At 41.3% G+C, this 25,268-nt stretch overlaps 1 protein-coding gene across 1 annotated transcript in view; it reads left to right on the top strand.

The window, feature by feature from the left end:
• The window catches only part of ZSWIM2 (zinc finger SWIM-type containing 2), a 29,817-nt gene extending 26,408 nt beyond the window's left edge, over nt 1-3,409 (top strand). Inside the window, 2 exon segments of the mRNA XM_055308323.1 lie at nt 1,533-1,686; nt 2,597-3,409. Coding sequence (XP_055164298.1) covers nt 1,533-1,686; nt 2,597-3,409 — 967 coding nt within the window.
• The last annotated feature ends 21,859 nt before the right edge of the window (nt 3,410-25,268 follow it).

The raw sequence follows: 25,268 nt of genomic DNA on the forward strand, positions 1-25,268 counted from the left end.
CAGCAATGGATTTAGAATATTACATCAACTTAGTTAATTAAAGTAGCCGCAGGGTCTAAGAGAATTGACAAATTTTGGGATGCCTGGGTGGCTCAGTCAGTTGAGTGCTTGATTTTGGCTCAGGTCATGATTTCAAGGTCATGAGATTAAACCCCATGTCAGGCTCTGAGCTCAGCCAGGAGTCTGCTTGAGATTTTCTCTCTCTCTTTCTCCTTGTGCCCCTCCCCCTACTCACACACACACAGACACACACACACACTCTCTCTCTCTCTTTCCCTCTCTCTCTCTGAAATAAATAAGTAAATCCTTTTCTTAGAAAAAGATTATTGACAAATTTGAAGGAAGTTCTTCTTTGGGTAAAATGCAACCAAAGAGCATCGCATCCTATAGAAAGGAAGCATCAATTGATGAGACAAGCTTTGTTGTTGTCTTATTTTAAGGAATTGCCACAGCCATCCCAGCCTTCACCAACCAATACCTTGATTAGTCAACAGTCATTAACATTAAGGCAAGACCAGCAAAATATTACAACTCACTGAAAGCTCAAGTAATGTTAGCATTTTTACTACCTGCATTTTTAACAATAAGGTATTTTTAGTTAAAGCATGTACATTGCTTTTTCAGACATAATGTTTTTGCATGCTTAATAGACTACAGTATAATGCAAATATGACTTTTATTTGCCCTGGGAAACCAAAACATTCACTTGACTAGCTTTATTGTGGTACTCACTTTATTGTGGTGGTCTGGAGCCAAGCCCACGATATCTCCGAGGTATTCCTGTATTTGAACTTTGCTCTCAATGACTTTTGAATGATAGGAATGTGTCTAAGCTTTAATCAAGTTTTGTTTTTTGTTTTTTGTTTTTTTCAAGTTTTGTTTTTAAATATTTGTTTTATCTGCTTTATTAGTTGTTAATGGCATCAAATAGCAGTTAATTTACATTAATCTCAATTTGGTTAGTTGCTACTTATGGTACAAAAATAGGGTTGGTAATTCTAGAGTAACATTAACATAGTCTAACAATACTCAAGTAGTAAGCATATACTCTAAGGGAAAATGAGTTTCCTCCTAGATTCTCATCTACCAATTTATCACAGTAGCCCGGAGTATCTAATGTGGCTTACCATGCACCAAATGGCATCATGAATTGGGTTGTATTTTTCTAAACACAAGGCGGAAGTGTTGGGTCAGACTGAAATAATTTGAGTATATGGTTCTCATTAAAATATTGTTCTTGTTTCATAGACATTAAAAACTACAAATAAAAAAATTTCAGTTTAGTATTTTTATTTGAAATGACTAAATTTTGTTATTTATGAAGTTGGTATTGAAATTGGATCCATCTTGTTCAGCATCAATACAATAGATTTTTTTAACTTCATAATGTATGAGATTTATTACCTTCAGTTCAAGAAAATATTGAATTCATTTACATTATTTATATGGCGGTTATTTACCTGTGCTATTGATTACTTCCTGATCGATAATCATGTATAAATATTCATGTCTTTCTGCTCATTTTCATTCAGCCCAGTTTACACACCAAAACAAGTGGTGAAGTCACTGCCTCTCTTACTAATTACAAAGAATAGTAAGATGCTTGCTCCAGGCTATCAGTGTCGACTCTGTTTGAAGGCATTTCGTCTCGGTCAACATACAAGATTACTACCATGTACTCACAAGGTAGCAGTCACATCATTTTAGTTTGACTTTCCTTGTAGGGCCAGTTTTTGTGAATTAATTGACAATTTAAGTGTCTCTTTTCACTTTTTATTTGTGTTATGTGCAGAGATGTTCATATTGAAGAGTGTGTATAGTAGAGCTGCAGCAGAGACCATTGAGAAGGCAGCTCTGTCCCTTATGGATGGATTTCTATGGATTAGGACTCATTTCTGTATACTCTATCCAGGAAAGACAAAATAGCGCTTCAGATTAGATTATCTACCTTATCTACTTTAGTTACCCACAGAAAGAAAAAGCTTGCAGAATAATAAGGTGTTTTTGTGACTCTTTGGATGAAACAGAAATGTTTAATTTGACATAATTATTATTTCAAGTGAATTCACTGAAATTAAAGTCTAATGTTGTTCAATGACTATTGGTAACCAGGTTTTTTCTGAAATAAAGTTACTTTAAATAAGTATTTATAGCTCTAGAGTCACCTTTACTTAAAATGTCTGATAGTTTGCTTTCTTCCCAAGAATGTGATTTGTTATTTTACACCTTACCATCATCAGATCCGTTTCCAACTCTAGTTGGTTGTGACTATTTTTGTCATTTAATAAATTTAATTCATTAGAAAGGAACAGTGAAATTAATGGCTTGAATAAGTAATGGGATTTAATGAGGTTACAAAAATGATGTCCATAAAAGCCTTTCCATTTTAAGGTTGAAAATGGAGATCAGTCCATAACCCATTCCATTTTTCTCTTCAAATTGTTTCCATAAAACTTGATAAATTATAATTATCTTCCATTCTTGCTAAATAGTTTTAATAGTAACACAATAATGAAACTGGGAGAAACTTGCATAGATAATACACATCATAAACAAGATAATTGTATCTCTGATTAATTTATAACCTTTTTTTAAGTTTCATAGGAAATGTATTGACAATTGGTTATTCTACAAGTGCAACTCATGCCCTATTGATGGACAAGTTATATATAACCCTTTAATCTGGAAAGATACAGCAGTAAATGGACACGCACATCAGTCCACTTCAAACGCAAGCATCACTCATCTGTCAAAACAGGAAGAACCAGAACTTTTTATTCCTGGTACTGGATTAGGCTTAAAACAAAATAGACTTGGAATTTTACCAAGCATACCTCAGTGTAATTCTGGAAAACTGGATACACCTGAAAGTTCAGCAAATACCTATCAGAATATAACAATAGATGATCAATTCTCTATCAAATCAGATGATTCAAACTCAAGGAAATTAATCTATGAATATAAAATTAGCCAACATTTTCCCAGGTATCTTCAAGATTTACCAACTAGAACTGTTGGAAAAATGTCATCTCAAACATTTCTTCCTTCTATTGCTCACAAGAATATGGTATGTTCCACTGGAATGGAAAGCCCATGTATCAGTGAAAAACACTACGCTGGTCAAAGCCAGAAGATGGCCAGAGACTGTAAACGTATTAACCACAATCCAAAGAAGACTCTTGGTACTAGAATAAAAGAAGAGAAGAAGAGATAAAGTACTTTCCTCCCAGAAGATTTAAATCTTGATGTCAGTTGGGGTACAACCAAGATTAGTTCGCCTAAAAGATACAATAATTGCATGGGAAAAATTAGACAAAAATGTAGTAATCTGTCAAGAAGGCCCGAATCTCATCCTTTAAAGACAAAAAGTCCTGAGCTATCTTTAATATTGGAAGGAATTCAGTTATGAAGATGTATTTTTATTAACATCAGAAAATATTTGAATATTGAACGTAAAAGTGCTTCATTTGTAGAATATAAATACTGTATACTCTTGACAAATGTACATAGACTTCTTTGTCATCATTTTACCTACTTGTCTATAAATTACTAACTACTCTAAAAGAAATGACCACATTCTTTATAAGCCTTTAAGCATTAGGTGTTTTGATGAGTATATTCAGGATGTTGTTAATTATGAATAATTTTTAGAAATTTTATTTCATATTGATTAAAATAATTATTTTTACTTAAATTAAGGAAATAGATTTTCCTTGCATTGAGCCACTGTTTTTAAATATTCCACTTGATAACATTTAATATAGAAGAATTCTTTTCAAGATCTTGTATATTTTTTGCATCTTCTTGTATTAATATTCACCATAAACCTATAAGAAAATCCAGAGGGTAGTTGTCTTTTTCACTTTATTTCTCTAAAGGTATTGCTTATACATGAAATGAAAATAAAGTATTTTATAATGCTATAAGTTATGCCACATTTAGAATGGTTTCGCTGATTTTAAAAAACATAGAAGTACCACCAAATTTCTACTATTTGTACTATTTTTGAAACCTGAATACAATTACTTAATCCCCCCCCTTAAAATATATTTGAGGGCAAGGACCTCATTGTCTAGTTCACTGCTGTATGGTCGACATACAGTGCTTGACAAACATGGGAATTCTATATTTGTTGAACTACTGAATCATGAAGACAAGTGGCCACATAGGAGGGAGGCAAAATGAAAAAAATACGTGGTATTAGTAGAAAACCAAAGAAAGAAAATGTCTTCAACTAGGTCAGGTGAGATCAAGACTGAAGAATGCAATTTTGCTTTAGCAATGAGGAGAATAGTCGTAACCTCAGCTAGGAGAGTTCAGTGGAGTGGTGGGAGCCAAGTCTAGGTCGATTGCATTGGAGAGAAAATGGCAGGTGAGCACATGGAAACAGGGAGTATGTACAACTCAGCACAAGAGATTACGAAGGAAAGAAAAGTAACTGGAAGACATTCAGGGTTTATTTTTTATTTTTTATTTTTTTTAAAGCTGAGACTTGAACCCTTTTATATGTCACTAAAAATACAGCCTGTGTGTGTGATAATTGATATCAGGCAGATAGTGCTGCTGATCATTGGTAATAACAGAAGGGCCAGAGCGTAGGTGTCAGGAGCCTACAGTAGGATGGAGGGACAGATCCACTATAACAAGGGAGGTCGCCGTCTAAGTCAGCAGACAGTGAGTAAAAAAGAAAGAGATTTGAGGTCACTGGAAAAGGACCCAAGACACTGTCTTCTGAAGGGAAATGGCAAGTTAAACTAGTGAAACATGATGGCAATTCAGGCCATTTTAAAGTCCTTTTAAGTTTGGGGGCTACGGATCTATGTAATGTTACCAATCTGACTCATTCGGATGATGTTTAGCTGCAAAAACAGACTCTTACGTGCCACAGTAGAGAAGATGGAGCATTACATTCATCATGGTTGCAGCTCTGGGGGGCAGTCACAATTAAAGGAAAATGAACATGCCAAGTTTGGAGCCTCAACAAGGGAGAGATCGAAGACTCAAAATAGACTCAAAATCTGAACAAATTAGAAAAGATTTATAGGAAAAGTCTGACTCTAAGGCAGGATGAAGGAGTAAATGAATCAGAAGACCAAGATTGGCCAAACAGGAGCAGCAGGCAGGCAAGCTGCAAAAATAGGAAGTTGGGGTCAGAGAAAGTAGTACCTGAATAAGAGATTTCAGAGGGGGGAGGCTTCAGAGAGGTTCCGGATAGGTGGGTGGAATGGCAGAGGGAACCGACGAGAATGAAACGTGAGGGGAAGCGAGAGGCGATGGAATAACTGGGTCAGACATGGACAGTAGCATCATTCTTCCTAAGAGGGCTGGGGAGGGAAGGAAGTGTGTAGGTCCATTGCCAAACATCCTCCACGGTGGTGTCTAGAAGGTCTAAGAGGAAGGGGAAGGAAAGGAGAGGCAACAAAGGAAAGGAGGTGACCAAAAAATGGAAATTAGAGGCGCAGTGAACAGGTCATTTCAAAGACTGAGTTTCGGCTGCTGCTTGGCTGTGGCCAGGTGGCTGCGGCCTCCAGCCGAGGCCGCTCCTCACCTCAGCCTCTCCGTGGCAGGGGGCCAGGGTCCTGGCAGCAAAGGCAGACAGTGAGGTGAGTCTTCGTCGCGGGGAGGCTGCCGGGCGGTGGGCTGCCCACTGGTGTAGGGTCACCACAGCTCGGGGGTCGGGGGACGTGGCTGGAGGCTTGAGCCAAAGGAGGCCGGAGGCTGGTGGGGCTTGAACCCTTTGTCCATGTCCCCCAGCGCTTCAGCAGAGGCACAGTGTGCAATAGCTGAATGCTTGGAAATCCTGGGTTTTATCTAAATGAGGAAAATAAAGTGTAAAGGGCTTGCACGTCTCACCCAAGGTGGGAAGCCAAAACAACAGAAATCCACATTTTCTTGCTCCTAGTCTGACGCGAGAACGCAGTGCTGCTCCTTCTGACTCTTTCCCTGAATTTCGCTCAGCTCCCCATTGAGGGAGTATTATATCATCCCATTTTAAGCCTTTTTTTTTTTTTTTTTTTTCTGATTCTGGCCAGAGAATGCCTTCTGGAGCTTGTAGAGGCAGAAGGTTGTTCTTACCAGTGGAGTGTAGCTGCAGAGCTGGTGTTACACTGAGCAAACACCTTCGTGAGTACGATGCTGACTAATCACCACTCATGTAATGTGTTGCTTGTACACATGGTAATAAATATTTTATTCAAAGCAGGCATTGTGATGAAATATTCAGAGGTAGGCATTTGCAGGAACATTTTCAAAGGCGATTAGAAGATTAAAAGCTGATGAACTGTTTTCTAAGTGATGTCTACTGGGAAACAAGTTCTACTTCTAACACGCTCCTTGAGGAGGAGGACCGATTTTCTTTAGGTTAAAAGGTCATGACGGTTGGATGAGTGAATGCTCTCTCTGGGGCAGAGGCAGCATTTTTCAAGTCGGAGATGGAAACATTGATTAGTGGAAGACAGTTTGGCCTATCAGAGGAGTGTAAGTCACTGGGGAGGCTCTCGTGCTTGAAAGTTGGATTTCAGCTCGTGAATAAATTGTACTGCTTTGCGGCCATCTGTTCCATCCTGGAGCACACGCGTCACACGTATGCTTGTTCAAACGTTTGAGATCCTGAGAGTAAGGATTTGTGCTTAAATAGTGCTTCAGACACAACTCTAACTTAGTAAAGATAGACTAGTATGTTATTCTTAGTACAAAGGAGCAAAGTAGCAAAGGACACTTAAATATTTTAAGCAGTTGCTTTTATTTAAAAAAATGTCACAATGGACCAGAAGTATGTTTCAGTGATATTTCAGTAATATCTGGATAAGACTAGCACAGTATTCTGACAAAATTTCCTCTTTCAAAAAATACCATCAGGAGCTCCCAGCTGGCTCAGACAGTAGCTCTTTGGGTTGTGAACAAGCCCCACGTTGGGTGTAGCGATTACTTAAAAAAAAAATTAAGATTAAAATTAAAAAATAAAGAAAAATAGATAATATGAATTGAAACTTTTGGAGAAATATGTGCAAGCTAGACATAATAAAATAGATCTTTTTTATACTTTATAAAACCACTAAAATACGGCAAAGTTAATTTTCCAAAGTTTCACACACCCATGTAACTGATTATTTAAAATAAGAATAACAATTTCCTCATTAGTTTTTCATTATTATGGATAATCGATGATTTTGAAATGCTTTAATTCTAGTGTTGGCTTCAGCAGCACGTATATAAAAGGCTAAAATTCTAGATGTTCATTACACAAGAAAAAATAAGACTCTAATGGTCATGGTTATTAACCACAAAATTTCTAAAAATAAGTTATTTTGAAGAAAAATCAAAATTATTAAAATACTTTGATCCTGATTATTTCAATATATTTCGTACTATTAAATATATAATTTTAAATAACATAATGAGGGGTGCCTGGGTGGTGTGGTTGGCTGAGAGCCGACTCCTAGTTTTGGCTCAGTTATCTCAGGGTCCTAATCTCAGGGTCGTAGGATCAAGCCCCAGGCAGCACTCCACACTCAGCACAGAGTCTGCTTAAGACTCTCTCCCTCTCCCTCTCCCCCTCACCTGCTTGCCAGCTCGCTCGCTCTCTCTCTCTCTCATATAAATAAGCCTAAATTAAAAAAGTAAAATAAAATAAATAAGGAAACCACATTAAATGTGGCGTAAATTTTGAAATTAAAAATACAGTACTAGCACTGATTTACATTATTTTCTTAATAAAAATTTTCTTTTAACCAATATAATTTTCAAAAATCCCTTTTCCTAATTTTACTATAGACTGTAGAGGGCTAAGAAATCATGTACGAGAAATAAGACAAGAATATAATAATGATAATTCTCAAATGTAATATGTATGACCTTCAATGTATTATTTTTGACAATAGGAAGCTTTAAAATATGTTATTTTATATTGTTACCAGGATTAAAATTCACTCAAATTCCTTCTGGATAATATTTTATATGATGTTAAAAGAATTTAACGGGCACCTGGGTGGCTCAGTGGGTGAGCATCTGCCTTTAGCTCAGGTCCTGATCCTGGGGTCCTGGGAGGGAGCCCCTCATTGGGCCCCCTGCTCCATGAGGAGCCTGCTTCTCCCTCTCCCTCTGCTCCTCCCCCTGCTTGTGCTCTCCCTCTGTCAAATGAATAAATACAATCTTAAAAAGTATTTCAAAATTAAATCTGAAGTGCATCATATCTACATGTATCCTTTAGCTTTCCAAATGCCTTTGTCATTTCAAAGGATGATATAAAAACCACAGTACCTTACTCCCTAGAAAATAGTCATAGAATTGAATGAGAGCATTACCTAATCTAATGAAAAAGAATATTTTCTAGAGAAAAAAAAATGACCAAAAGAATATGAAAGAATGTATCTTTAATGTTCTATATGAGAATTTATACAAGTTTTTAATAATTTTTTAAAAGAACCTATCTGAGAGAGAGAGAGCACACAAGCAGAGGGAAGGGGCAGCTGGAGAGGGAGACACATAGTCCCCACCAAGCAGGGAGCCCTGGGCAGGGCTCCACCCCAGGACCCTGGGATCATGACCCAAGCCAACAGCAGATGCTTAACCGACTGAGCCACCCCGATGCCCCCGGCTATATAATTCCCAGTAGATCTCCTCACAATGTACTAAAGACTGACTTTTTTTTTAGTTTTATTGAAGTATAATTAAATGAAACTGTACTTGAATGCGCACATCATGGGGATTTGATACATGCACACATGGTGAAAGGATCCCTCCTATCCAGTCTGCAAGTTCTAGTCTCTGAGCGAATTTCAGTTCCGTAAGACAGCGCTACCAACTAGAGTCGCCGTCCCATGTCATCCTTGACGAACCTCCACACTCTTTTCCATACTGGTTGCACCAACTTCCAAGCCCAGCGTGACCCAGTCTAGTGTTGGTCCCCACCCCCCATCCTCACCGATGCTTGTTATCTTTTGTCTTTTTTTCTTTTTCTTTTCTTTTTTCAGTGTAGCTGCACATGTTAAGTACGACTCAGTGACTTGACAAGTGTATTCATTATGCTGTGCTTGCCCCACGTCGAGCTACCGTCTGTCCCGTCCCATCGCTGTTACAATATCATTGACCGTTCCCCATATGCTCTGCTTGTTGTTCCTGTGACTTACTCATTCCATACCTGGAGGCCTGTGTCTCCCTTTCCTCTTCATTTCACCCAACTCGCCCCTGACCTTCCTCTCAGTTCATTCTCTGTATTTACAGTCCTGATTCTGCGTTTTCTGTGTTCATTTTAGATTCCATTGAGGAGTGGAATCACATGGTATTTGTCTTTCTCCGTCTGACTTACTTCTCTTGCCATGATACCCTCTAGGTCCACCCATGTTGTCCCAAATGGAATGATCTCACCCTTTTTGGTGGCGTGTATATTCCGTCGTGTACGTATACCACATTCCCTTCTCCATTCATCTATCGGTGGACATGTCAGCTGCTCTCCTGTCTTGGCGACAGCAAATCATACTACAATAAACATAAGGAAGGGTGTGTATATCCTTTCGAGTTACTGTTTTCACCTTCCTGACGCAAATACTCAAGAGTAGAATTATTGGATTATTCTTCTCCACAGTCGCTGTACCAACCCACGTTCCTACCGGCAGTGCACGTGGCTTCCTCTTCTCCACATCCTCACCGACACTTGTTGTTTGTCTTCTTGATTTTAGCCACTGTGACAGCTGTGAAGTGATATTGCAGTTTTGATTTGCATTTCCCTGATGATTAGGGATATTGAGCGTCTTTCCATGTGTGTCAACCATGACTTCTTTGAAGAAATGTCTATTCAGGTCTTCGGCCTGTTATTTAATCAATTATTTGATTGTTGGGGTTTTATTTTGGGGAAGGTTGGGGCTTTTTTTGGTGTTGAATTATATAAGTACCTTATATATTTTGGATATTAACCCCCTCTTTGGATATACTATTTGCAAATATCTCTCCCATTGAACAGGTTGCCTTTTGGTTTTGTTGATGGTTTTCTCCACGGTGCAAAAGCTTTTAGTTTTGGTATAGTCTCAATATTTTATTTTTGCTTTTCTTTCCATTGACAGAGAGGATATATCTAGAAAAAAGTTGCTAAGGTCAAAGTCAAAGAAATTACTGCCTATATTTTCTTCTGGGATTTTTATGTTTTCAGGTCTCACATTAAAGTCTTGAATCCATTTTGAATTTATTCCTGTATATGGTGTAAGAAAGTGATTCTGTTTTATTCTTTTGCAAGTAGATGTCCAGTTTTTCCAACACCTATTTGTTGAAGAGACTGTCTTTTCCCCATTGTATACCTTACCTCCTTTGTCACAGATTGACCATATAAATTTAGGTTTATTTCTGGGCTCTCTATTCTGTTCCACTGATTTGTATTTATTTATATTTATATTTTTTATTTTATTTTAGGGAGAAAAAGTGTGCACAAGCCGGGGGAGGGGCAGAGTGAGGGAAGAGGGGAGAAGCGGCCTCCCTGCTGTGGAACCTGATGCAAAACCTGATGCAAGCTCAATCTCATGACCCTGAGATCACAACCTGAACTGAAATCAAGAGTTAGATGCTTAGGAACACCTGGGTGGCTCAGAGATTAAGTGTCTGCCTTCAGCTCAGGGCATGATCCTGGAGTCCCAGGATCGAGTCCCACATCGGGCTCCCTGCAAGGAGCCTGTTTTTCCCTCTGCCTAGGTCTCTGCTTCTCTCTCTTTCTCTGTCTCTCATGAATAAATAAATAAAATCTTTAAAGAAAAAAAAAAGAGTTGGATGCTTAGCTGACTGAGCCACCCAGGGGCCTCCTTGTAGACTTTTTAATATTAATTCCTTCGATCCTAGAGTGTGGAATATCTTTCCATTTGTGTCATCTTCAATTTCCTTCACTGGTGTTTTAAGATTTTCAGAGTACATCTTTTTGCTGTTTACTCCTAGGTATTTTATTCTTTTGGGTTCAACTGTAAATGGACTTTTTTTTCTAATTTCTTTGCCATTTCATTATTAGCGTATAGAAAAACAGCTCATTTCTGTGTACTGATTTTGTATCCTGCAACTTTGCTGAATTTACTTATTACTTCAGAAGGGGTGTGTGTGTGTGTGTGTGTGTGTGTGTGTACTCTCTAGGGTTTTCTATGTATAGTACCATGCCGTCTGTGAATGGTGACAGCTTAACATCTTCCTTACCAGTGTGGATACCTTCATATTTCTTTTTCTTGTCTGATCAATGTGGCTAGGGGTTCTAATACGTTGAATAAGAGTTGCAAGAGTGGGCATTTTTGTCTTGTTCCTGATCTTAGAGGAAACACTCTCAGTTTTTCACCAATGACTATGATGTTAGCTGTGGCTTTTTTACATATGTTACCTTGAGGTATGTTCCTTCTAAACCCACTTTGTAGAGAGTTTTTATCCTAAACTGGTTATGAACTTCATCAAATGCTTTTTCTATATCTATTGAAAAAATATGATTTTTATCTTTTGTTCATGTGATGTATCACATTGACTTATTTGCAAATATTGAACCATTCTGGCATCCCCAGAATAATCCCCTTTTGATCACGGTGAATGACATTTTTAATGTATTTTTGAATGCAGTTTGCTAATATTTCATTGAGGATTTTTGCATCTATGTTCATCAGGGATAATCATATTTTTAAATAAATATTTACTAATATAGTACGATTAATACTATTAGGAATTACTGCAGGGCAATTAAGCAAATTGACCTGGATCAATTCACAAAAGAAGATGACATACCTAAGGTCACATGAATTGATTCTTGTCACCATTACATGTCAAACAGTTTTGACCTTTGTTACTAAAGGGAAACCAACTGACATTGAGTCGAGGTAGATCACGCACGACGTTAGGAAGTTCAATATGCTGGAGTCTGGGGAACAGGTTGGGAAAAAATACAAGAGGTGAGAACACCAGTGAGGAGAGTGTTGCCATAGCCCAGGTGAGGCGAGAGTCAAGGTACAACATGGCGCAATTAGCAAGCCCAGGCACTGGCTTCGGAGCAACTTTAGTTCCGATGCTGGCTCTACCACTTAGCAGCCATGTAGCTGTGAGGGGTTCGCTTCTATTTTCTCAGGGTCAATTTTCATTATTATAATGACCTTCTTTTCTGTTATCACTTTCTCCTAGAATCTCTAAGTATAACCCTCTCAGCTTCCTTCTAGTTTCCATTTGCATGAATAGCTATTTCCATCGTGATGCTTTTAGTCTGTGCGTTCCGTTGACCTATGTATTGGTGTCTGGGCCAGCACCTGCTGTTTTGATTACTCTAGCTCTATGATATAGCCGAAGTCAGGAAGTTGGTGCCTCCTGCTTTGGTTTTCTTTCTCAGGATTTTGTCGATTCTGTCTGGATGATCTTTCCATTATTGAGAATGAGCTGTTAAAATTCATATTGTGGTATCACTATTTACTTCTCCTTCCAGATGTGAGTTTTTGCTTTATATGCTTAGGTGCTTTGTTGTTGGGTGCATAAGTATTGACAATTGCCATTTCTTTTTGTTAGTTTGACCCTTTTATCATTATAAAATGATTTTGTCTCTTTTTACCACTTAAAGTCTATTTTGTCTGATGTAAGAGTACTACCCCTGCCTTTCACTGAATGTCATTTGCTTGAAATATCTTTTTCCATCCCTTTGCTCTCAGTCTATGAGTATCTTTAAGCCGAAAGTGAGTCTGTCGTTAAGCAGCATATGGTTGGATCTTATGTGTAATCCATTCTGCCGTTCTCTATCTTTTGGCTGGAAAATTAAATCTACTAAAGTATAAAGTATTTTATACTTTATATTAGCAAACTGATACATGTGGACTTGCTGTCGCCATTTTGTCAATTGTTTTCTGGTTGGTTTGTATATCCATTGTTATGTTATTGTTTTGGTCCTGCGGTCTCTTTTAGATCTGGTGTCTTTTACTGTTGGTATGCTTTAGCTTGTTTTGTTCTTTTGTGTAATTTTTACAGGTTCTTTCTTTGTGTTTTTTGTGAGGACTGTATGAAATAGCTTAAAATTGCAACACCCTATTTTAAACTGATAAATTCAGTATAATTCCTAAACTTTACACTTTTGCTTCTCTTCCAGCTCACATTTTAGGTTGTTGATGTTACAGTTTGCATTTTTTTTTAAGATTTTATTTATTTATTCATGAGAGACACACAGAGAGAGAGTGGCAGAGACACAGGCAGAGAGAGAACATGGGACTCGATCCCAGGCCTCCAGGATCACACCCTGGGCTGAAGGCGGCGCTAAACCACTGAGCCACCCGGGCTGCCCTAGAGTTTGCATATTTTTTATATCGTGTAATAACAGATTATTGTAGTTATGGTTCTTTTTACTACGTTTGTTCCTTCACTTTTAACCTAGTTTCAAGTGGACTGCATACCACCATTATAAATTATAGGATCCAGTTTTGACTATATATTTACCATTATCGTAAGTTTTACATTACTTAAGTTTTTGTGATGTGACTTAGCATACATACTTTTATTTCCATTCCAAGAAGTTCTTTTAGCATTTCTTATAAGGCAGGTCTAGTGATACAAACTTCAGCTTTTGTTTGTTCAAGAAAGTCTTTATCTCAGGGCACCTGACTGGCTCAGTTGGAGGAGTATGCAGTTCTTGATCCCAGGGTGGTAAGTGCAATCTCCATGTTGGGTATAGAGGTTACTAAAAACAAATTAAAAAATTTTTAAAAAAAGAAAGCCTTGACCTCTGGACAACTTTAATGTGTATAGAATCTATATTGATAGGTTTTTTTCTTTAATATTTTGAATATATCATCCCAATCTCTCCTGGACTGAAACATTTCTGTTGAGGAACACCCAATTGTCTTATGTGGGTTTCCTTGTATATAATTCCTTTTTTTCCTCTTCCTACTTTCAAAACCCTTTCTTTGTCTTTGTCTTGACAATTTAATTATAATGTCTCAGTGTAATCTTATGTGAGTAGAATGTATTTAGGGTCCTTTTTGCTTCATGAAACTAGATGTCCATTTCATTCCATGTTAGTGAGGTTTTCAGCTTTAAGTATATATTTCTGTTCCTTTCTCTTCTCCTGGAATTCACATAATGTGGTTATTCTTTTGATTTTGTGCCATACATCTTATAGGCTTTCTTCACTCTTTTTCGTTCTTCTTTCTTTCTGCTTCTCTGACTAGATAATTTCAAATGTCTTCTAGATTATTGATTCTTCTGCATGATGAGTCCTCATGTGAAGCTCTCTGTTTAATTTTTCTTTCCAATCATTGTATTTTTCAGCTCTAGGATGTTTGTGTTTCTTTGTTTTTGATCCTGTTTCTTTGTTGAAATCATTCTGTTCATGCATTGTTTTCCTAATTCTGTTTAGTAGTCTGATTGTTCTTATAGTTCAATAAACTTCTTTAAAAGGATTATTCTAAATCTTTTGGCAGTTCACAGATCTTCATTTCTTTAGGGTCAATTATTGGAGCTTTATTAGTTCCCTTTGGTGCTGTCATGTTTCCCAGATATTTCATGATCCTTGATTCCTTAAATTAGTATCTGCATATGTATGTAGTCTTCTCATCTAGACTTTACAAGTTCACCTTGGCAGAGACAGTTCATCAGTCAGTTCAGTGTGGGTTTCTGGGTAAGTCTGCTGATGATGTCCTTGGTCAGGTGGAGCTTGCTAATCTTGGTGTTTTGCAGACCAAGGTAACTGCCCAAGTTCTGAGGTTGGAGGAGTAATACTGGCCTAGAACAGTTGGCTAGGACCTGTAGCTTGGTTCCAGCCTATGTGAGGCTACAGCATGCGTTTGGTGGTTGCTTTGGTTCCTCGATCAGGCTTACTAGCTGGTTAGATTTGGTACTTTACTCAGCAGCAGGGTTCGGTTATGAATTGGTTTTCTCGCCTTGGCTGGGCAGCAGAATGTACCTCGGTCTGCACAAATCTGGGAAGGGTGACCCAAATCTGGCAAGACTGTCTACTGAATCCCTTGGCCATATGGGGCCATCAGTTTTGCTCAGAAGGGGAAAGCCATGGGCTGGGCTCTATTCAAGTACCACTTGAATGGAAGGCTAATATAGGCTACAATATAAGGCTGTTAGGGCGGCTGTACGGCTTCCCCAGGGCTCTGATGGGTTCCCTGGCCGAGGTACCGATAGCTATATTCAGCAATGGGTGGTGCTGTGAATTATTTTCGCTGCCTAAGCACAGTGGGAGGACCAGCTCCAAGGCCAGTAAGGCTATTTGTGGCCTTGACTCGTGCCACCCTGTGTCCTAAGTTCCCTGGCCAGAGTCACTGGTTTTGCTCTGCAGACAATCGTCTCTGCTTGCTGGACTCAATTCAAGCATTGCTGGCATTCTGGACGGGCTTTTTGGTTGGGTGGGGCTAAAAATTTCATTGAGCATTGGGTGGGAATATGAATTTTGTTTCCCACCTGGGTGGGGTTGGGGAATCCTCCATGCCTGCCACTGGCTTTATTGGTGATCAGCTCTGCCTACGCTGTTTGGGGTTTGCTTGGCTGTGCTGCTTCCAAATGTTCCTGCCAGACTTTCTGGTGGGTCAAGCTAGGAGCTTTCCTCAGCAATATGTGAAGGTTTGACACAGCTTCCCTGTGGGTGCTGGGGGACTAGGCTATGGGACCAGCAAAACCCTTTAGTTGAGGACCAGAATCAGAGGACGGTCCTCTTCTCCGACTGTGCTACTGACATGGGGCTGCCAACAAGCAAATCTGCTGGTTACAAGTACTGCATGGGTGCCGCAGGTAGGAACTCAGTCTACCAAGATCTGAGTGCTGGCTACTGCAAGCCCCTTCCCCTTCTCCATCACAATCATATTCCTAATTTTAAAGCCCTGTGGGTTCTTCTGTAATCCTTGTGGGGGAGACCAGAATCGGGGCTCCCAAGAAGTAAGCAACAATGCTGAAGGAGGTGGTTGTCCACCTGGACTCTCTTTTCTCAGGGGAGCTCTCTCAGGGTGTTGCTGCACCCTCCTGGGTAGAAGGCAATATAGTCAGCGTGTAGCCACTCCCCTTACCCTTCCAATGCAGGCTGCCTTGGTCTTTGTGCTACAGGGAGGTGCTTCAGCTTCACCCTGTGTTCTAGGATTCTCTTGGTGGTACCTTGTCTATGAATAGTTATTAGTTGTTCTTGTGAGGGTGGATGAAGCCAGGAACAACCCGTGTTCCCATCTTGGTGACAACACTTTCCTGTTGAGGATTTCTGTATCTATGTTCATTAGGGATATTGACCTGTATTTCCTTTCTCGTAGGATCCTTCTCTGTTTTTTGCATGAGGGTAATGCAGGCCTAGTAAAATGAGTTTGGAAGTATTTCTTCCTCTTCTATTTTTTTGTAAGAGTCTGAGATGGATTGGCTTTGTTTCTTCTTTGAATGTTTGGAAAAATTCACCTGTGAAACTGTCTGGTCCTGGACTTTTGTTTGTTCAGAGGTTTTCAATTATTGATTCAGTCTCATTACTGGAAATCAGTCTGTTCAGATTTTCTACTTTTTTCATGATTCAGTCTTAGTAGGTTTTATGTTTCTAATAATTTATCCATCTCTTTTAGGTGGCCCAGTTAGTTCAGTCTCTTATGCTCCATTGTATTTCTATGTTAGCAGCTATAAATTCTCTTCTTTGATTGCTAATTTTATTTATTTCAGTCATATCTCTTTTTTTATCTGGTAAGAGTAGCTAAAAATTTTTCTATTTTGTTTACCTATTGAAAAATCCAGCTCTTAGTTTTATTTATTGTTTCTAATGTCTTCTTAGTCTATTTCCTCTCTGATATTTGTTGATTCCTTCCTTCTACTAACATCAGGCTTAGTTTGGTCTTCTTCTAGTTCTTTGAGGTGTGAAGTTAAGTTGTTTATTTGAAATGTTTCTTGCTTCTTAAGGTAGGCATTTATCACTATGAACTTTGCTCTTAGAATCGCGTTTGCTGGATCTGCTAAGTTTTGGTATGTTGCTTTTCCATTTTCATTTCTCTCAAGATATTTTTTAAATTTCTCATTTGATTTTTCCTTGGCATATTGCTTGTTCAGTAGCATGTTGTTTAATAGCTACATATTTATGAGTTTTCCAGTTTTTTCATGTCATTTCTAGTTTCATACCACTATTGTCAGAAAAGATGATTGATATTATTTCAATCTTCTTAAATAACAAAATGCATGTGACCTAACATATGCTCTATCGTGGAGAATGTTCCATGTGTGTTTGAGAAGAATGTATGTCCTGCTCCTATTGAATAGAATGTTCTGTAAATGTCTGTTAAGTCCATCTAGTCTAATACGTCATTTAAGTCCAATGTTTTCTCACCAATCGTTTCTTTGGATGAAATCTTCATTGATAAAACTGAGATTGAAGTTCCCCACTATAATTGTATTGCCATTTTTCCCTCCCAGTGTATTAATATTTGTTTAATATATTTAGGTTTTCCTGTGTTGTTGCACAAATGTTTTTGAATATTATATACTCTTATTGGATTGGCATCTTTATCATTGTATATTGGCCTTCTTTGTCTCATAACAATTTCTGGCTGGTAGTATATTGTGGAGAGGTACAGAGATTTACCATATACCTCTTGCCCCCATGCATGCATAGCTCCTCCAATTATCAACATCACTCACCAGAATGGAACCTATTTTATCAAGATGATCCTATATTGACATATCATAATCGTCCAAAGTCCACAAATCACCAAAACCCATAAAAATGAAATTTAGGGCTAATTCTTGGTATTGTATATCTGTGGATTTGGACAAAATTAATAATATATATCCTTCATTATAACATCATATAGAATATTTTCACTGTACCAAATGTCTTCTGTGCTCTGCATTTTTACCCTCCTCACCATAACTGCTCTCCAAGGTTTTGCCTTTTCTAGAATGTCATATTTTTGGAATCACACAGTATGCAGCCTCTTCAGATTGACATCTCACTTAGTAATATGCACTTAAGGTCTTTTTATGGCTTGATAGGTCCTTCTTTTTAGCTTTAAATAATATCCCACTATCCATTTTATCCATTCACCTGCAGAAGCCATGTAGGACATCTTGGTTGCTTCCCAAACTTCCTCTTTATACAAGATGACATTTCCAAGAACTATTTTAATTATAAAATGGGTTATTTGTGGTTACTTTGTTTCTCTTAATTTTATAAATTTTTTGCCATGGTTAGACCCTTTCTATGGATTCTGAAGGGTTTTTTTTTTAGAGATTTTATTTATTCATGAGAAATACACAGAGAGAGAGGCAGAGACACAGGTGGAGGGAGAAACAGGCTCCCTTCCCGGAGCCCCATGAGGGACTCGATCCCGGGATCCCAGGATCACGACCTGAGCCAAAGGCAGATGCTCAGCCACTGAGCCACCCAGGTGCCCTAAATTCTGAAGGTTTAAAGAGTTTCTCTTCTACAAATATTATTCCATTGAAGATCTATTCTTTTTCTTTTGAAAAGGCACCTCAAATCAGACAAAATATTTTTTTTTCCAAAAATATTTTTATTCAATTTATCACACCTGGGTTCTAGGCTTTTGACACTTAGAGTCCAAGAGACTGTGTGTGTATATGTGCGTGTACACAGGTATGTATCTTTTGAAAACTTTACTTTGAGCTTTTAGGAAATTGTTAGTTTCAAGAAGTAAATGAGTAACTACAGAAACAATTCAAAGTTGATATAATTATTCAGAAAACTAATTACTCACTATGTTTTTGAATTTCTGCTCCAAGGGACAGAGAAGGTCCTCATCCTCCAGAAGCTTAATATCTAAGGTGGATAAGTAGACAACCTAGGTAATTTTAAACATGAAAATGAACAAAAAAATAGGATCAGAATCATAAGGTGGAAGCATCTAAGGATTAGGGTCAGAAGCCAACTCAGATGGGGTAAGAGAAGGTCTAAGGAATTCAGCAGAGACCTTTTTATAAGATTCATTTATTTATTTATTTCAGAGAGAGAGAAAGCACATGCATGGGTGTGCATGGGTGTGCAGAGGGAGAGGGAGAGAGCGAGCCCTCCAGCAGACTCCCCGCTGAGCACACAGCCGGAGCAGGGCCCCATCCCAGGCCCCTGCGACCATGACCTGAGCTGAAATCAAGAGTCGGCGGCTCAGTCGACGGAGCCACCCAGGCGCCCCTCTGCAGAGACCAATGTTCCAAAGAGAGAAAGGCAAATGCAATATTCCAAAGCCAGAAACATCTTAGAAATTTCAAGGAATTAGAAAGGGCGACGGGGGGGTGGGGAGTGTGGACAACCGTGAATTTAAAATACACTGTTCCGGCGTGAGGAGCAGTAGTAGGAAGAAAGGTTTTTACACGGGCAAAGGGGAGGACGGAGCACAGAAGCGCAGCACCTTTTCCAGGTAGTTGATGAGGTTCCCGTAACATGTAGTTCAGATCCTCAAAGATTTTACTTATCAGAGGTGAGTATTGGAGTTGTGCTTCTCAAGACGCCGGGGGGCTCGGGGGTTGAGCACCTGCCTTGGGCTCAGGGCGTGACCCCAGGGTCCCGGGATCGAGTCCCACGTCGGGCTCCCCGCAGGGAGCCTGCTTCTCCCTCTGCCTGGGTCTCTGCCTCTCTCTCTGGGTCTCTCATGAATAAGTAAATAAAATCTTAAAAAAAAAAAAGAGTTGTGCTTCTCAAACTGCATTGCTTACACATCACCTGGGAGATCTTATTAAAATGCAAAGAGGAAGTAAGTGTGTCTGGGAGCAGCACTGAAGGGCCTGCAGTTCACGGTCACAGGCGCTACTGATGCTGCAGGTCTGGGGGCCACATTACGTCGGAGGAGCGTGAGCTGTTCCGTCTCTGAACCCTGCTCATTGTCGAAATCACCCGTATCTGCTGGTAACTGTGTTTTGTTGTGGACATGGACTCGCCTACTTGGAATTTCCGATAAGGGGACCCAAGAATGTGACGACAAAGACAGAAGTCCCTGGGTGGGCCAGCCACAAAGCTTGCAGCGGACTGACGAGCTGCCACAGGCCGGGGAGCAGCGTCGGTGACAGGAAGGTGTGCTGCACAGACCAAGGCTAGAGGCGTCCGTGGGTGACGGGCTGCGTCGCCGTGTGGACTGGGCCGGATATCCTCCGGCAGCAGTCAGCCAAGGATTACTTTCCAACGGGACGCTACAAGGCCCTTCCAGCTGCACCAACAACCAGGTTGACGTGAGGCAGGTTCACGGGAGAAGACAAGATGTGATGGTGTGCGTGGGGGCCTGTGCACGCGTGGCAGCTCCAGGCAGTCAGGCAGAGCAGGGCGTACGGTCCTGGACTAAGGAGAGCGGCCTGGGGGCCTGGGGCTCAGGGGCAAGGGGTGCACCTCACAAGGTGACAAGAGCAGATGTCCGGTAGGGAGGTGTCCGTCCTGCCACACAGATGGATCACTCGGGGAAGAGGTGTTTCTGTGCCCAGCCCCCCTCCGGGGACAGCCCTCCAAACTAGCTGCCTCTGTGGGGTCAGGGGAGGGACACAAGTTTCTCTTGAGCCCACGAGGCCTCAACCGCCTTCAGCTCAGTATTTCTGTGAAGATGAAGGGCAGCCCGTTGGGGTCTTGCTGATGACAGTTACAACCCGATCCACCGTCCATGTCCTCCACTGCGGACATCCCCAAGCTTTGCCAGTGACCCTCCCATTCCCACCCAACGTACTGGAAGGAAAACCAGTCAAGTCTCCACCAGCACAGAAGGCGAGGTGGGGGGACGACTCGCTCCACAACCCCCACCCCCACCCCCACCCTTTCTGGGGTGTGCTTCCCGGTCCTCCTCTTATATTAACAGGATCCGGGGACTGGGGGGGGGAAGTCAGCACCAATTCTGCCAGAGGGCAGGGCCGCGGCTGAGCATGCTTAAGGCACGGACGGACTTGAGCTTCCGGGCTAGCAGGGAAGCTCCTATATTGCCATATATTCTCTTAGAAGTTTAGAAATATATGCAAAATATGAGTAAAGACATCAAGAAAAAAATTCTCAAGGAGTATTTTCTTTTTTTCTGAAGAAAATCATGTCATTAAAAATACTTTAAAATTGTATGACTTACACTTCAGATTAATAAAAATTTAGGAAAAAAAAAAAAGGACTGGGTTGAGGGAATGTCAAAAATTACCCGGGTCTCCCTGATTCCGGAGCCGCTGGATAACAGGCCCACAGAAGCATCCCCTGGATGCCTTCCTCACGGCTCTGGTCCAGCCGTCCTGGAGAGCGGAGCCATTCCTGGGGTTCTGGGAGGCTGAGCTGCTCCATCCCGGCAACCCCCCTGCATGAGATCCATCGATAGATAATGTGTAACTTGGACAGGCTGCGCTTAGGCCAACGGGCTTGAGCAGTGGGTCGCAGAAGGGGCCACGGAGCCCCCCTCAGGCGGCCTACCTCAATCCACCGGGGGCCCTAAGCAGCCAAAGGGCTACTGGGCAGGCTCCCCCAAAAAGGAGAGCTTCCACATGTAGCCCTATGTCCCCAGCTTCTCCCTTTAGGAACAGCCCTGGCCCCTGCCCCCCTGCACACAGCCTCTCCCCCACTGCCCGCCACTCCCCTGCAGGTTATCCCACTAAATTTTATCTCCTTTGGTCGGCCTGCGGTGAATTCCTTCAAGGCCTGTGCCACCCGTTCCCACTCGATGGTCACCCTCTATTTGGGGCCCCCCACCCGATCAAGAGACACCCCCCATTTGGGCACCACGTAATCGACTCACAGGATGATATCAGGCTGTGACAGGGGTCCAGGGGTCCCATAGCTTTGAGCACTGTGGAACCATCACCCCCGTGGTCCCATTCACCTCTACCACGTCGTTAGAATAGGGCTGGCTACCTGTGTTTCTACCTGGGACCCCTTCACCTGTTCCCCCCCTCCCAACCCCATGCCCTCTGGCTACCAGAACTTGATTCTCTGATCTGTCTCTGTTTTGTTTGTTTTTTAGGTTCCAAGTGGGAGTGCAACTGCACAGCCTTCGTCCTCCCCCCGCCCCGGGGTGAAAACTCAGCAGAACGCCCTGAGGGGTCCCACGTGTTGTCACAAACGGCAACACGTGCTTCTGTTTCGTGACTCATCTCCCTCCATGTGTGTACGGACGTCTCTAGCCATTCGTCTAGCGATGGACACGTTGCTCTCAAACCACGGCCGTTGGAAAAATGCTACGAAGAACATGGGCTCCATGTATGGGTTGAATTAGTGTTTTCATGTTCATTGAATAAATATCCAAAAGTAGATTTCCGGGATTATATGGTATAAGTATAAGGTTAGATTGGGATTTTTCTTGTTCCTTGAGGTAGGCCTCTATCACTATAAACTTCCCTTTTACGAACTGCTACTGTTGATTCTTTCAAGTGTTTTTTTTTTTTCATTTCAGTTGTGTTCAACTCTGATTGCTCCTTTTTAAATATATTTTCTCTTTGTTGAAGTTCTCACTGAATTCCTCCACTCTCCTCTCCAGTCCAGTGAGCCTAGTTATGATCATCACTTTAAACTATTTATCAGACATATTTCTTATCTCTATTTCATTTAGTTACTTTTCTCATGTTTTATCTTATTCTTTCATTTGTAGCATATTCCTCTGTCTCATTTTGCTTGTTGTTTCTATGAAATAAGTAAAATAGCTACTTCTCCTAAACTTGAAGGAATAGTTTTCTGGATAGTCATCCCCTGTGTATACTACATGCACCTGGTGACTTTGGCTGGCTGGCTGGAACTGTGGCTGGTGTGGACTGGGGCCCAGAGTACTTCATGCTGGGGGTGCCCTTGTAGGATGGCTGGAGCTGAAGTGGACATGCCTCAGGTGATCCTGAGGCTCTTCTCATAAAGAACGCCCCGTCAGGACAGCAAAAGCTGAATTGGGTATAAGCCAGAGGGTCCTGAGGTGATCCACACAGGGTATCCTGGCAGAGAGACTGGAGCCAAGCTGGCATGCAGGCCAGGGGGCCACAGAGTGCTCCGTGCAGGGGTTGCTCTGGCAGGGTAGCTGGAGCCTAGGTGGGACACCAGCCAGGGGGTCCTTGGGTGCCCTATGCAGGCAAGACAGCTGCAGTGGAAGTGGCTAGGGCAGGGCAGGGTGTTCCAGAGTGCTCTGTGCCAAGGGTGCCTCGGCACAGCAGCTAGAGCCAAGGTGGAGCGCAGGCCAGGGTATCCCAAAGTGCTCCATGCAGGGTGTGCGCTGGTGGGACAGCTGGACCAGAGAAGGGCACAGGTTGTGCAAGAAGCACCCTGGCAGGGTAGCTGGATCTGAAGCAGGCATGAGCTAGGTCTCAGAGCACTCTGCACTGGGGGTGCCCTACGAGCCGAAGTAGAGCGGGCCTGGAGTATTTCAGGTGCTTTGCCCGCGTCACCTTGGTAAGACGGCTGGAGCTACAGTGAGCACTGACCAAGGGCGTCCCAGGAAGTGTCCTGTTGAAGTACCTTGGTGGGATGGCTGGGGCTGGTACGGGCTGGTGCCCGGAGCTCACTGAGGCAGTAGGCCAGCCAGGGCCCCAGGCCCCTGCTCCTGTCCATGTCATCAAGGAGAAGAAATGTAAACTGTGGTGTCTCCAACCCCTCCAACCTGGAAAGAGTTCCAGCAGCTCCCTTATCGTTTGGGGGGGGGGGGGTTCTGGGACATGGTTCCCTTCCTTGCTGTGTCTTTGTCTCTCTTGCCGTCCTCTATCTCTGTGCGGTCTCTCTAGCTTTTGTTGTTCAGAAGCAGTCCAGTCAGCCCTCAGTCCTCCTTCAGGAGGATTTCTCTCCAAGTAAGTGTAGGTTTGGTGTGTTCATGGAGGAGGTGAGTTAATTTACCTTCCAAGATGGAAGCCCACTTCTATCTTGGAGGGGAACCCACATCTTCTATCTTTTATTTTTTTTTCTATCTTTTAATTTTGTGTGTCTCATGTATTCTTTAACTATCATACTTTTTAAACTTTACCAATTTGTCTCTTACCCTTCATACTGGTTTTATAAGTGGTTGATCTACTACCTTTGTTTATTTACCTTAATAAAACTTAATATATTTTATTATTAATCAGCGCCTTTTCTTTTTAGCTTAGCTTTATCATTTTTTGCAAAGCTTGTTTAGTGGTGAAGACCTCCTTTGGCTTTTGCTTGTCTGGAAAACTCTTAATCTCTCCTTCAATTCTGAATGATAGCCTTGCCTGGGTAGAGACTTTTCCGCTGGCAGTTGTTCCCTGTCAGCACTCTGAATATGTCATCTCTCCCTTCTGGCCTATACATTTTCTGCTGGGACATACACTGACACCCTTATGAAAATTCTCTTAGCCATATGTTGCTTACCTCTTATTCCTTTTAAGATTTCCTCTATCCTTTACTTTTACCATTTTAACTATAACGTGTTTCATCATGTTTCTCTTTGGGTCCATCTTGTTTGGAACTCTCTGGGCTTCCTGGACCTGGATGTCTGTCTCCTTCCCCAGATCAGGAGAGTTTCCAGGCATTATTTCTTCACATAATTTTGCTGGCCCTTTTTCTCTCTCCCTTTTGGGACATCTATAATGTGAATGTTATTTCCCCTTGATGTTGTCACAGAGGGTCTTTAATGCATCCTCACTTCTTTTAATTCTTTTTTTTTTTTTCAGTTTGCTGTTCTGTCTGGGTGTTTTCCATCGCTTTGCCTGCCAGTTTGTCGGTTTGTGCTTCTATTTCATCTGTTCTGCTGCCGTACCCCTCTACTGTATTTTTCAGTCCGGTTATGACTTCTGTTTGGTATTTTCTTATATTTTCTATCTCTTTGTTGAAGTTCTTGCTGTGTCCATCCAGTTCTTCTCCCAAGATCAGTGAGCATTTTTATGACCACTACTTTAAATCCTTTATCACACAGGTTGCTTATTTCCAATTCATTAAGATCTTTTTCTGGGGGTGTGTCATGTACTTTGGTTTGGAGCATATTCCTCTGTCTCCCCATTTTGCCTGTTTCTCTGTCTATACTATTCGGCAAAATGGCTACCCTCTCTTAGCCTTTAAAGAGTGGTCTTGTGCCAAAGCTGTCGCATGTGGGCCAGAAGTACAATCTCCCTTGGTCACCAGAGCCAGGCATCGCGTGGGCATCCCCATGTGTTGCATGGTGGGGCTCAGGATGCTCATCCAGCTCACTTAGGGCACAGGGTAGGCCGACCATGCCCTGGTGCTAGCAGGTTAGAGGGAGGAGAGCACCAAAAATTATGCCCTTTGGTTCTGTCACCAGCAGGTTAAAACAAGATTGTAAAAATGGTATCTTCCAGAACTTCTGTCCCTGGATAAAGTCCCTGAAGATTCCTGCCTCTCCAGCAGCTGTTTTAAAATTAGTAAGTGGGTCTCCCTTGCTTATGGCTTAGATACTTTTCAATCTGTTGCTTTTGTGGCTGGATCT

The sequence above is a fragment of the Nyctereutes procyonoides genome, unplaced genomic scaffold, assembly GCF_905146905.1.
Source record: "Nyctereutes procyonoides isolate TBG_1078 unplaced genomic scaffold, NYPRO_anot_genome, whole genome shotgun sequence".
NCBI lineage: Eukaryota > Metazoa > Chordata > Mammalia > Carnivora > Canidae > Nyctereutes > Nyctereutes procyonoides.